We start from the raw sequence: 13,465 nt of genomic DNA, 5'->3' as shown, positions 1-13,465 counted from the left end.
ACAATGGTAAGTCTCTTTTGACTTTGATTTAACCTCATAATGGCTCTGCTTATTCCTTCTGCGTCCTATAATATTAGATATTCACGTCATGAAAATACAGGTAAAAATAGCATTGCATGCAAGGGAAAATTCTCCCACAAATGTTTAATTGCCTTGCTCCAAAGAGGATTCTGCATTTGCCCAGGTGCCCTGTAGTTAGAGACGACTTAACTCCCCTCTTCCTGAGCAATCCGACTGGGAGGAGTCCTGGGATACCATGTTGTCCTGCTGTTTTATTTTGTCCTCTGCCTATGCTCCCTCTGTTTAACAGTATTTCACAACTCGATATCAGTATTATGTTTTGTAGAGGCATTAATGCTCAGCATAAGGCTTAAACTGAAATAGGATCCAGAGTAAGACTTGAGTCTGGATACAGTTGGGCTGGTAAAGATTTCAGGTTCAGAAAAGGAGAATTTATTGGGGAATATCTGAGCTTGAGCTATGACAAATCTTGATCTCTTAAGGACAAGGGAAAAATAGTAGCGTAGCTTATGTGTCTGTTGTGAAATACTTGGATCTTCCGTAATATGCAGATGCTTCTGCACTGTGATTTCATGGTCCTTCAGAAGAAAAAATTTGGGGTTTGAATCCCTATGTTTTGTAGGTTGGAAAGAGACCTCCAAACCCTGCCTTTTGGTGGGTAAATGGAAAAGGCGATGAAGTGAAGTGGAGCTTTGAGGAGCTGGGGTTCCTGTCTCGGAAAGTGGCCAATGTGCTGACTAAAGTATGCGGACTGCAAAAGGGAGACAGAATTATTGTGATCCTGCCACGAATCCCCGAATGGTGGCTGGTGTATGTGGCTTGCATGCGCACAGGTCAGTATGTCTAAGACTGGTAAAGCCGATTGCTGCAAACTGGTAGGGAGGATCAGGAATTTATATTATTTAAGACAGAAAAGTAATGTAGTAATCTAGCAAGTGGCCTAGCTATCAGTTATGCAGGGAGTCCTGAAGGATTTACACAGGGTGTGGTGTGAGAGGTGGCCTGTGCAGCAGGCATGGAGATGCCAGAAGATAGGCAAGAACCATAGAAGTCACCAGGCAGGTCCACGTTTCATTCCTTACAGAAGACCACAAGCAGACACCATACCCCATTATAATTGTTCAGCTTGGGAGTGCCAGGGCAAATTCATCTCAGAGGTCAGTTTGGGAAGAGTTAATAGTTGAAAAGAATTAGATGTAAAAAATGCCATCCCAAACTAACTGTATTGCTCTTCCAGGAATTGTCATAATTCCGGGAACATCCCAGTTATCAGCCAAAGATGTGTTGTATCGACTCCAGGCGTCAAAGGCCACGTGCATCGTTACCAGTGACACGCTGGCTCCTGCCGTGGACTCAGTGGCATCTGAGTGTCAGTTTCTGAAAACCAAGTTAATTGTGTCCAAAGGCAGAAGGGAGGGATGGCTGAACCTCACTGACCTGTACAAGTGAGTATGAGATAGGGACACTGCAGTCATGATGCAGAAAGCAGACCTGTTGCTCACAAGTGCACATTTACAACTATTCATTGTCTACAAATACTCATCCAGTGCCAAGATTAAGGTGTTAATCGTGACTGTTTCATTACTGATCCACATCAGAGCTGTTTACCTAACAGCGGTCTTGTTGTGGGGAGTTTCTACCCTGTTCTTTAGGGGAAGTCTGTCTTTGAGGAAGGTGTAACTCCATATAATAGTCTAACTTGGTGAAAAGCTTCTGTGAAGCTTATTTGCAGTAGGAGTTCTGCAATACACAATACTTCATTACATTCTGAAGTCTGTGTAAAGTAACCATTGAAGTTTTGATTGCATTCTCTGTTTTAAAGAAACCAATCTGCTGACCATTCCTGTGTCAAAACAAGGATTCAAGACCCAATAAATATCTTCTTTACCAGTGGAACCACAAATTAAAACAATAGTTAGGGAAACTGGTTTTAAAAGGTTTGGTAGAAATAGAAGATGGACTGACAGCAGTGTACTTTCACACTGGTGAGTGTTTTTCCATCGATCTTTCAGCATTCGTATTTGCAAAGCAGGATTCAGTATTACAAACCTTTCAATTCTGCAGCAGCAGACTTGTAGTTTTCATAAAGCCCATTGAAAGTCTCCGAGTTCATTGGGGTGAACAGCAGGATGTGTTTTTCAACAGGGACATCAAAAATCTTCACAGATGTCTAAGAAACAAAAGACTCAACATCTGTTCCACTCTTTGTAAGCAGAACAGTGAATCAGAAGCTCACAGTGTCAGTTCCATTCAGTTCTGCTACTGCAAATTTTACTTTTAAGACTCAGTTCCCAATGATTTCCATAGCCATTGGATTTTTTTTTTCATTGTTTTAAAGAAGATAGTGAAAAGAATCAGCAGCTGCCGCCTGTTTTCTCTGTTCCAGGAAAAACCTCATTGTTATTCATAGATTTTTACAGCCAAAAGGGACTGTTATGATCTTCTAGTCTGACCTGTATAACACACACTGAAGAATTAGTGCTAAAGATGTGCTGAAAGCAGAAGGCAAGGAGGCCCAACGGCAGCAGCCGGAGGAGCTGGACCAGGCTGGGTCCTGCCATCGCACCTGGGTGGCATCAGCAGCTCCCCTCTCCGTCCCTGCCCAGAGCTGCCCTTGTTCTCATGCCACCCCATGATCAGAGGCAGTGGGCTACCCCCTAGGCAGGTATTTCCATGTCTTTCCCTTCCTACCTGAACTAGCAACAGTTATTGCTGGTGTCTTTCTTCCTTGTCTTGGCCCAGAGGATCCGGTTGCCGCGTGGTAGAAGGGTTGGAGCTGGGATTAGGGACTGACGTTCCCACCTCCTACCCCACTTTGCTGCTGCAGAAGCAGCCCAGGCCATGGTGTTGTCTCCCCAGGAGGGAGGTGTTTGCATGTTCAGGCAAGTTCACTATCTGGCCAGCCATTCCTCATTTGTTCTAAGAAACAGCATCCCTGGGCCTCTTTTCTGCTTGGTTTCCTGTCTTTCTATTGTGGCTTTTGTTAATACAGAGAAATACGCACACCTCAGGTTTATCTTCAGTGACCAAATCCAAGGTAAAGTTTTTTAATAGCCTCGTTAGCTTCAGTTTGTTCTGTCTCCCGTCTTCAAGCACTTCATTATGCACAGTTTTTCCCTGGGACAAATAGTGAAGTTTGTGGGTTTGTTTGCTGTACCAACTATAGGAACAAAGGCTGTCTTTACTCTGAAATGTTGTTCTCGGCTTTGCTGTTTCACGATCCTCAGTAACTGAAATTCCATAACTTGTACAATAAATGTCGCAGCTAGATCACAGAACAAGATTATAGATAAAATTCAAGGTACATCTGACAGTTTTAATTTGCTCAGTAATCTTAATATACTGCAATATACCTTTTCTATTTCTGTACACACTATCTGTGACATACACTCAGGATGCCCTTGGTCTGACTGCTTCATAGCCTAAATGTTGGTGCTACTTATGTGTGGTTTTGTTCTTGTTGTTGGCCATGTCTGTTGCTGAAGATGGCCAAAAGCAATGCAAAGGAAAAGAGGTAAACATCTGCAAAACTCCCTGAACCTGGCAGTACATGTTATTTAGAATGTGGGTTGGAAAATAAAGTTATTTTACCCAGATCATTAAGTATAAATTAGGAGCTTGAATGCAGGCAGCCAGACTGAAAATGTCAGTTGTCCAAAGGTTGCTATTTGCCTCTTACTTGCCTCTCCTGTCTATAAATGCAATATTTTTTGTGTTAAGCTGTTTGAGTTTCAAGTAGGAAATAATTTAACCTGAAAAATTCCCAAACAGCCTTTCCATAGCTCAAAGCTGCCACGACAGCTCACTGCACCTTGCCTGCCAGGCTTCCGTGCTCCTGCCTTCCTAAACACAACACAGGTGTTCTTCTGGATGCCATAGTTAGCATAGACATCCTCGCTGGCTGTTATCCTGAAAGGCCTCTCTGGCACATCTCTTACTATCTCACAGAAAACCTCCATGCTGTTACAGTGATGTTCCTAGTCCCCAAAAGAGTGTTTATTACCACTGTGTCCTGCATCCTGCTAGGATGTGTTGGAGTGAGAGCTACAGGTGAGGCAGGATGCTGAAAACTTGTGAGGTACTGAAGAACAGTGTCATTGTAAATTGTGTATAGCTTGTCATGATTACATCCATGGGGAGATCCTAGGAGCGCTGTGACACCACTGGTGCATTCACCTGTCCAGCTGGTGTTGGCTGACCTGGTTCAGAATGGATGGTGTATGGTCCCCAATGTCCTTCCTGTGCTCCTCTCTTCTGCCCTGCACCCCCCGGCATTTCCATGCTCTGCAGATGGGGAAGGATGGTGCCAGCAGCTCTGCGCAGCCGGCAGGATGAGATGGATTAGAGAGGAGGGCACTCGGCTTGCAAGAGGACCTGACAGATGTGTTTGGTGTTTTGAGTGCTCTTCAAGGCAGGGACCTTGACTCCTACATCTGTCAAATAGTCACCATGCTGTCCACCCTCAAACCAACAGTGAATAAGCATGATGAAAGGCAACAGCACCTCCAGATTTGATTTAATCAGACAATTATTTCATGCTAGATGAATAGTAATTTATATGCTGAGACGTCCCAGCACATCCTGGCACTCACATTTTTGAGCAATCTGTGACTAATGGAAGGCCAAATACAGCTCCCTGTTTGCTTGGACGCTATTTTGTTGGCTTCAACCCATTAAATTTCTGACATGCCCTAGCTCATGCTCATGTATTGTCATTTCAGCCCCTGAGTGAAATCAGAGTCCAGTCAAACACGTGCAGGCAATACCCGCTGTCAGCGGGGTCAGGAGATCTCCGGCATCACTGCAATACCAATGGATTCTCAATCTGGCCCAGCACTGGAAATCTGCCTTCCTTCATCAACGGCTGCAAAGCAAAATTCTGGGCACTCTGAGCATTTTCACAGTTTGTCCTATTACACTGTATGTGTTCACTGGCTCTGTTACCGTGAGGCATTCTGGCAATGAATCCTGTTTTCCACATCGAGAAAACTTGGACTATGCACTGTAGCCAGCACATTTTGGATCTTATCAGTTCAGGTGTGAGTCCAGACACTGCTTTGAACTGGGCAGAGAGGTGCCAGAATAAAAGTCTCTTCAGTTGGAGAAAACTCTTAATTGAGTGTTTCAGATATTAAAGATTTCAAGGACACGTTGAAAAAGCAGGAAAAAGTGTTCCTATTTTACAGACTTCTGGCTCTATGACTTGACAGCTGAAATTAATTTTGCACTATTTGACTGTTATTCTGTATCATTCAGCCCCAAATCCGAAGAACCTTTCTCAGCTCTGGAAACTCGTAGGAATTTGCTGGAGAAAGGACAACATGAGTTGGATCATATACAGCATAATATTTTATGACTTCCTACCCATGCAGATTTCTTAGCTGGCAGGATCAGAAAACCACAGTTAGTGTGATATTCCTAGAGCTGTGCTCTGCCCCCCACACCGCGTTTTGTTAAAGTTGTTTAAATCATCAGATGGAAAGATGAAAAAAGGCACTTCGGTATGTTAGACGATATTTACTGCTTTTTTTGATGGAATTAAGCAGGAAAGGACCATTCTTTCACCAGAACAGCCTGCAACTATTCATGTCTATGATTTTACACCATGTTTGAATAGAAAGGCAGCCATCAGGTAAGCCTGGATGTTTAGATCAGTTACAACTCTGGGCAGAGTTTACAACTTTCTGCATTTGGAGGCTCCAGTAGCAGTGTGACCCACGCCAGCAATGGGATAAGTCTCGCCAAAGAAAAGGATGGAGTTAAGTAAGGATGGGTAGGTCAACAGTTCTACCCACTTCCCAGCAACCACCAAGTCTGGGACGGTTTGGCAGAAGCTCTTCCTCTGACGATACAGGGAAGTCTGTTGTGACCAGGGCTCTGCAGACACTGCTGTAACAGTGGAAGGTCTCTGTGCCCGAGTACCTGTTCAGAAAAGTGCTGTGGATATGAAATGGTCTTATCTCTACCTGGACTGCTCATCTAGAACTGTGGAAATGTAAGTAGAAACAATCACATTTTTAAAAAATGCAGAGAAAACTGAGTGCCTGAGTTTTTCAGGTGGGCTCTGGGTCTTCTGAATGTGTGGGCTTTGGTGGTGATGGCAAGCAATATATCCCAAAGTTGGAAGAGAAAACAGCCTTTTGAGTTTAACAGTGAATTACTTTAAAAAAGCCAATCACTGCCAAATCGTCAGCATGTATGATGGCTTCAGCCCGATCAGTAGAGCTGACTAAAACAGTACTGGGTCCTGTTCTTTTCACCCATGTAATAAACGCTGAGGCCTGTCTGACCCCTGTGGAAGGAAAAAAGAGTTGAAATGGCCATCAAAATGAATGACAGAAATTTCTGTGCAATCAATATAGAGGCAGTGGAGGTGCAGAAGGATGCTGAATACAAATGGACTTGGGCTTCTTAGGACTGAGCTCGAAGCTGATTCAAAGTGAGCTTGGGGCATCCAAATTCAACCTGAGGTTCTGGTCACCATTTAAACTATCACTGACTGTAGAGGATCAGTGATGGATCGGTAGTGTTTTCTGGGACCTCTGCAAATGGCTGTATGTCCAATTAACTGCTTAATCACAGATGGAGAATGGAGATGAGGAAATTCAGACAAGTAGGAAACCTGTTCTGCAAGATTCCATGTGTCACAAAATCACAGTAAGCTATGAAGAGCTATCGACCTGAGGTGTAATCCAAAATGACTTCAAACCAATTGCAGATTTTATTGGATTGTCTGTTCAATTAAATTAGGTGTCAAAATTGTTCCTTCAGTGCTGCAGAAGGGATCTGATAGTCACAGAGACGTAATAAAATTCCTCTGTGGTGCTGCAGCTTCACTTTTCAGTTTAGACATAAGAAACAGAGCTGAAATGTCACAGTTGTCCTTTAATTCTGGATTGTTCCATCTTTTTGGTTCTGAATTACCCCTACTGAGATTACAGTCAGTCTGTTTATTTGGTAAATTCTCTTCCAGCTTTCAAGAGTTTTAGGAATCTTGAGTCTCTTTAAAAAATATGTTTTCTAACTATCATATTTTCAGAAGAATTGGAGCCGCAAATTGAGGATCATGGCATTAAAATCTCAGCCATAAAGTAACCCTTTGACCTCTGTACGTCATCCTGGTCGGACCAGAGCAAGAGTCCAGCAAAGGGTTAATGAAAATTGTATATGAAAAAGTCCGTATGGTGGTAAGTGCTAGAGTCAAGACGTACAGTACCAGTGGATTATCGAAAGATACAAGTCCTGGTATTGTGCATTTTAGCAATACGACAAGATCAAAAATTGAGTCAGACTGTTTTACTGCCATCAAGTCATTTTGCAGCAGGCTACACTGCAACTAGTTTAAAATACTATTTATTTTAAGGTGAAGCAGGCAAGCGTCTGCTCTGGAGTGTGCAGGCTACAGAGCAAAGCGCAGAGCAGTATCTAGTGGTCACATAGTGCTTGACTTCTGCTGTCTAAATGCAGAATGGAGCTCTTGCAGCTTATGTCAGTGATATAACCCCTCAGCATATTTCTCATGTGGTTAATCTTTCTAATGGGTTGCTTTAAACAGGCCTGTGTAGCCTGTTCTTGCTGGCCAAATTCTGGCCTTGGAGTTGTAAATTGTGATTTTACAAAGCATAGGATTTGGCTTTCATGCTATGTCCCTTGCCAGGACAGCCATTCAAAAATTCTCTCTTCCATACAATATCTGAGTGAATTTCTTGATTTAAGCAAGTTCTTCAGTTTCTTGTGTGCTGTGGAATATACCAGGTTGTGTATGAGGAATCATTAGGTGGCCACCTGGCATTTTCAGTTGCCAGTTCTCAGTAGTTTGAAAGTCACTTGTGATAGGTGAGATTTTACTTGTTGTCATACATAAACATTTACCAGTCAAAATGTGATTGAAGTCACTATTGGTGGTGCCTGTGCTCCGAACACTTCATACTACCTTGTACAAATCATAAAGCAGAAGCCAGTTTCCTGACGTTGTGTGTCTTGCTAGTGTGTGTCTGAAATAGCTGCTCTCTGCTGAAGGCTGTGTGTGCTGGGTTACCATACTCTGTATTCCCAGTTCCCACAAGCATACCTGTCAAATAGGTTTATCGGTTTAAAGGAGGTATTCTTGTCGATGCTATAGATTTAATCAGAGGCTGAAGGTAGGTGATTTCACTCTCCTATATCAGCACCTCTAATGAAAGTTCAGTATGGCGAATCACGCTTTCGGTGGCATTTGTGCAGAAGCTGCTGTTTGCACAACTCTAGATGGTGGGAACTTGGGAAGAAATTCAATAGCAAGGAGGAGCAAGTTACTAAAAATACTGAAGATCAGCTTTCAGCAGCAGCAGCCACAGGGGGCTCAGCAGTTAAAGAAATCAGAGCACTTGGTTTTGTACAGGCTCAGGAGGCAAACTTCACTGTCTTTTGTTTGGTTAGTGTATTAAACTTGTGACTCAACTGTATCTGCTCTGAGTACACTAGGAGATGCTTGGTGAAGTCATGTCATTTTTGTCAACTTCATCATTTTAAGAAAAAAAAAAAAACTTTTATATATGTTCCATGAAAGAAAAACCTCTATTGAGGCCTGGATTTCCCAGGATTGCTCAAGTCAGTCCTATTCCAGTATTCTTGTCTTCGCTTAATAACTTTTCATAAAGATTTCAAATTATTTCATGTTTTTTTCTGAGCCACATATGAGCTCCCTCTTATGGCTAAATGGCAAAATTATTTTCCTTGGTTTAAGAAGTATACCTGCATATTACAGACCCTAGTGAATTCACAGTGTGTTTTTAGATGCACAGGGTTTTGCTCCAGCCTGTTTCCGTCACTGTGCTACCCGGGGGAATTGCAGTGAACTAGAAGTGCAAATGGAGCGGGTTCAGGACCAAACTCTTGTTTGACATAACTCATTTTTGTATGTTTAACGTAGTAAATGGGAGTAAGTCATCTTGCTGGGGTGATTCTCTTCTCTGTGCTTGGTGGAATTACGGCAGCAATGATTTTGGCTGTGTGAACTAAATGTAGAGAAGCATATTCAGTTATACACTTGGAAGATGAATTAAAATCCAAGTTCTTACATGGGTACAGAGGTGATTGTATGTTTAAAACCAGGGGTAAAAACAGCTTGCTATCTTGATGTATTCTCCATCTAAGCATCTGTATTTTTCTTCTCAGCAGCATAATAGATCGGTACATCCTGTCATTACATACCGCTATCTTATCAATCTTACCAATGCACAAGACAGTTTACCTTTGCAGTCTATGGGATCTTCCCTGCTGCCATCCACAAGAAATGTCACTGTAAGAAGTTCTCAAACATTATTTTCTCAAATCGTACCCACTGGCTGCGTGTGGCAGCTTATCCTAGAGCAGCCAGAGCGAGTTCTGGGCTCACCAGGAGGAGGCTGTGTGGCTCCGGGGGGTGCTGTGGAATGAGGAGCAGGATCCAGCACGTTCTAGCTAATTCCAAGGCAATGTTTTACACCAGAGGCAATGTCAATATAGTGATTTTTTCCTAATAACTTCAGGCTGCACAGCTGGTTTACCACCACTGGGAATTTGGAAGATGAAATGCTTGTTGCACAGTGAAACAGGACTCTCTTGGGAAGGGGCAGAAGAAATTGTTGGTGAAGTCCAGGCACATAAGCTGAAGCCGTTTAGAAGCTTCCCAAATTATACAGGGAATACTAAGGTGGTGTATGGACATTAGATATGTATGTAGATTGTCTGGGGGTTTTAGGATCTGTTTTTCTCTGAAATATTTCTATTCCAAACAGTTATTTTATGAATAATCTCTTACCACTGAGTGACCTGAATAGACAGAGTTGCAGGTAACGAGCTGTGGAACTAGTAATGTAAGTAGCATGCTTAGATAGTGAAGGTTGGTGGAGTTAGTAGCTCCTGGCTGGAGCTGGCAGAAGTTTGGGACTTCATCCCATAAAAAGCAGTCATTGCACTCACAGACCAGTGAAAATCCAACACAACATTCACCTGATAACTGCGAGACCGAAGTTCAGTGAGTGAACAGCCTTCTTCATCAGACAGATAAAAACTGTTTCCTTGACTACCCAGAAACAGTGTGGAAACATCCATCACGCACCTTTCCCCTGCTTTACTGAGTGATTAGACTGCTCTTCAGCTTTCCATCAATTCCTTTTCATTCCCCTCATTCTCTGTTTGCCTCCCAGGTGCTTTATTTTTCAAGTTGCTTTAGTATTGCAGGAAATCATCACTCCTCTTATTTGGAGCCTTTTCTTGAGTTTTGTTTTAGATTTTTATTGACATCAATCACTTTGGGTATTCGAGAGAGAAAGCAGCTGCTGAGGCTAACACAGCACCCCAGGCTCCGGACTGGAGGAGAGCTGGTGCCAGTGGAGTATGAGGTTGGACAGGGGAAAGGTAACAGAGTTGGTGGCACCGTCGCCAGGGAGGACATGGGTGGGTGGTGGGACACCTGTGTAAACCAGCATGTGTTGCCACAGCTGCCAGAAGCAAGAGGCTCCTCACGGGTTGTCAACTTGGGAAACAGCATTGTATTAAAAATGGGAGAATGTCATCATTATCAGTAATATTTTTTGTGTCGTAAGTAAAAAGAAAGGTAATTTAAGTGTTTGAGATTTTTAAATTATTTTCCTAGGTGGTGTTTTTGACCTGTCTTTTGGAAGCATCATTGAATTCCCTCTCACACTCCATCACTGCTGTTTTGTGAAGTGTCCTTTTCAAAACAGATGTGGACCTCCAAAGGAACATTTTAACAGATAACAGATTGCCACCACTTGATCATGGGTACAGAAAATCCTGAAAATAAATTATCCAGCACCTGAGAACAACTCAAGCTCTTTGGCTCAGATATGGGAAGAAATAAAAAGGGTCACAGAACTAGGAGAGTTGAAAGCACCCTTGTGGTGTCCTCTTGAATTTCTATTCTCGTTTGGTTTTGATAGCAATTGAGGTGCAGCCGGTCACTTTTTAAAATCACTTGCAGAGAGGGGACTGTAGCACCGTTTCTGCAGCCACTTTGCTCAGACAGTGTTTGCGTGTTGCCTTTGGGAGAAGGCGGCCCCACAATGGAGAACAACATTGCATTTTTCAGCACCTTCTCTGACAACTGGAGTTTCCCCTGTTTTAGGAACTGCTGTAAGAATGCTTTCCTCTAAAGGTCATATAGAGCAAATCTTACACACTCCTTCGTGCTCCAAAAGAAGGGTGGTGGATGTGGGAGGATTGCCACATTTTTCATTTCATGAGCTATAATAAAGTCTACATATTTGGGGATTTAAATACATTTTTATATTTTATCTGTCTCGTATGTCAGCAACTCTAATGTTGTTGGGTTTGTTTTCCATGGACAACCAGTGAACAAGATTAACGTGAAATCACCTGTACTTTGAAAGTGAAGCCTGAAAAACTGAAAGGAAATGCAGATTTTAAATCAGATTGTCAAAAATGCTGATTTTTTTACAGCTGAAGCCACTAGCAGCCTTGTTCTAGGCAATCTAAAATAACTTATGAGAAACCAGTCTTACCTCTCTGAGGAATTTACAGTGTGACGGCGTAAGGATCAAGAACAATGTGGGTATCGTGATGTGTCGTCATCTCTATCTTAGAGAAAGAGTATATTTTGCCTGAAACCACACCAAATGGATATGGCAAAAGTGAGAAGAGAACTAGAAATCTTGTATTTTGAGAGACTCAGCACATCAGTAACCTGAGTAAGCTGCTACTTTTTTTTTTCATACTGCAACTTACTGAACTAAAATATATTGAAATGTGGTCAGAGAAATTTTTTGCTGACACATAAATGTGTTTTATGGCCCTATAGCATTCTTGGAGTATACATGAAAGCATTATGAGTTCCTCCTTCTTTAGCTAATTGGTGATGGCCTCCAGTTTCATTCTACATCTCTATTGATGGTGTAGTGATTGCTGCAGACATTGTAAATATGTCTTTTGTCATGCTAAATACTTATTTCCTAGCTATTAGTTTCTAGTATGGTAAAAGTCATTTTAGCAGTTCCACTTTTCATTTTTTGCATAGGCTCTTTTTATGGTTTTGCTAGGGATATACAATTTTGTCTGTAGAAGACTCTTGAGATGAAGGATGGATTCATGTTTAACATATCAGAGTAGAAGCATGTTAATCTTGCTGCAGTTGGGAACTTTCTTGTGTGACCTTGAATTTTCCCATTCTCTTCTGCAATGAGACACAGCCCATAATCTCCTGTGCAGACCTTGGTACTTTTAAACTGATGTTTGCAGTTCACTTGAGATCTTTTGCTATGCAAACATCAAGGATTATTCTACGGTTTGGATCCTTATTTAAAGCATTCAATAAAAGAAATGTTTGTGAGAGACACCTACGTAAGGGACACATGCTCATCAGTAAGTCTGTGCAGCAGAACATCATTTAGTGATTCTTGTACCTGGCGGGACACGTTTCCACTGTCCTGCTCATTTTTATATGCACAGTTCACAAACAATTTAAGTGGCTCTCTTCTGATTATTTCCTTCTAAACTGACTGACACATGTTTCTGATGAAGCCTACAGGAATAAGGCACCCACGTTCCACTATCTCTCACACTGCATTAGGTTCCTATAGGAAGCTCAGCAGTAAGAAATACCTATTCTGGGTGGTTTTGAACTGTTTGCCTTTACCTCCTGTGCTGAGGAGACTGCTGTATGCTGAAATCAGTATTAGCACAGGAGTGAGTATGCTTTGGATGTCGGCTTTATAAGTGAGCCGACCACCTGATCTATATCATTGATTCAAGATAAGTCATGCCTCCCTGCTTTCTAGAAATTGCCTTTTTTGCGAACTGTATATGTACATAGGCAGCTATTTCTTGTGTTTGTTTTTGTTGTTTGTTTGTTTTGTTTTGTTTTTTCTAACAATATCACCTTCAGCTTTTGTGCCTTGAAAAGGAGACATTTGTCTTTAAGAGTAACCCCCATCTTGCCTATTAAATGTCATTATCTCGGCATAGATTGTCAGTCACGGGCAGCAGGAATCCTATGGCTGACTCGGTGCCTCACTGGATATACAAATGTTCTGCTAGAAAAGGTAAACATCACTTTTTCATAAAGGAAAGTGCACTTGGCACACAAAGAAGCAGTGCAAGGTCTGCACTGCTTGTGTGCTTATCCTCAGGTTATCCCCATGTTTATCTTGGAACTGAAAGCATTTTGCTGGAAGGACAGGAGCAGGTATTCTCAGAGATCTGGGGAGTCAAATATTCACTGGGGCTGGGCCTTTTCCTGAATTCTTCTGATAGGCAGGAGAAAGTGGTGTTAGCATGGGCTCTATGTCCATTTTGTGCTTCCCAAAACATGCCACTGGCCAAGTTAAAGGCTCACAGCACGAGGGCTGTAAGGGACTTGGAGAGGTCATTGCTCTGGCCTAAGGCAAGTTAAACCGTATCTAAACTAGTCTTGATAGCTATTTGACTAATATGGTTTTAAATA

General features: G+C 42.3%; 1 protein-coding gene across 1 annotated transcript; it reads right to left on the bottom strand.

The window, feature by feature from the left end:
- Nucleotides 1–2,062: 2,062 nt before the first annotated feature.
- PDILT (protein disulfide isomerase like, testis expressed) lies at nucleotides 2,063–7,138 on the bottom strand (the record flags this gene model as incomplete). Its single annotated transcript, XM_080353967.1, has 4 exons — nucleotides 2,063–2,191; nucleotides 3,028–3,138; nucleotides 6,183–6,313; nucleotides 7,126–7,138. 4 exons carry the CDS (start codon nucleotides 7,136–7,138, stop codon nucleotides 2,063–2,065), a joined length of 384 nt encoding a protein of 127 aa, XP_080210093.1.
- Nucleotides 7,139–13,465: the final 6,327 nt, after the last annotated feature.

This window comes from Nesoenas mayeri (genome assembly GCF_963082525.1).
Source record: "Nesoenas mayeri genome assembly, chromosome: 15".
NCBI lineage: Eukaryota > Metazoa > Chordata > Aves > Columbiformes > Columbidae > Nesoenas > Nesoenas mayeri.
This window is presented reverse-complemented; position numbering and strand designations above follow the sequence as displayed.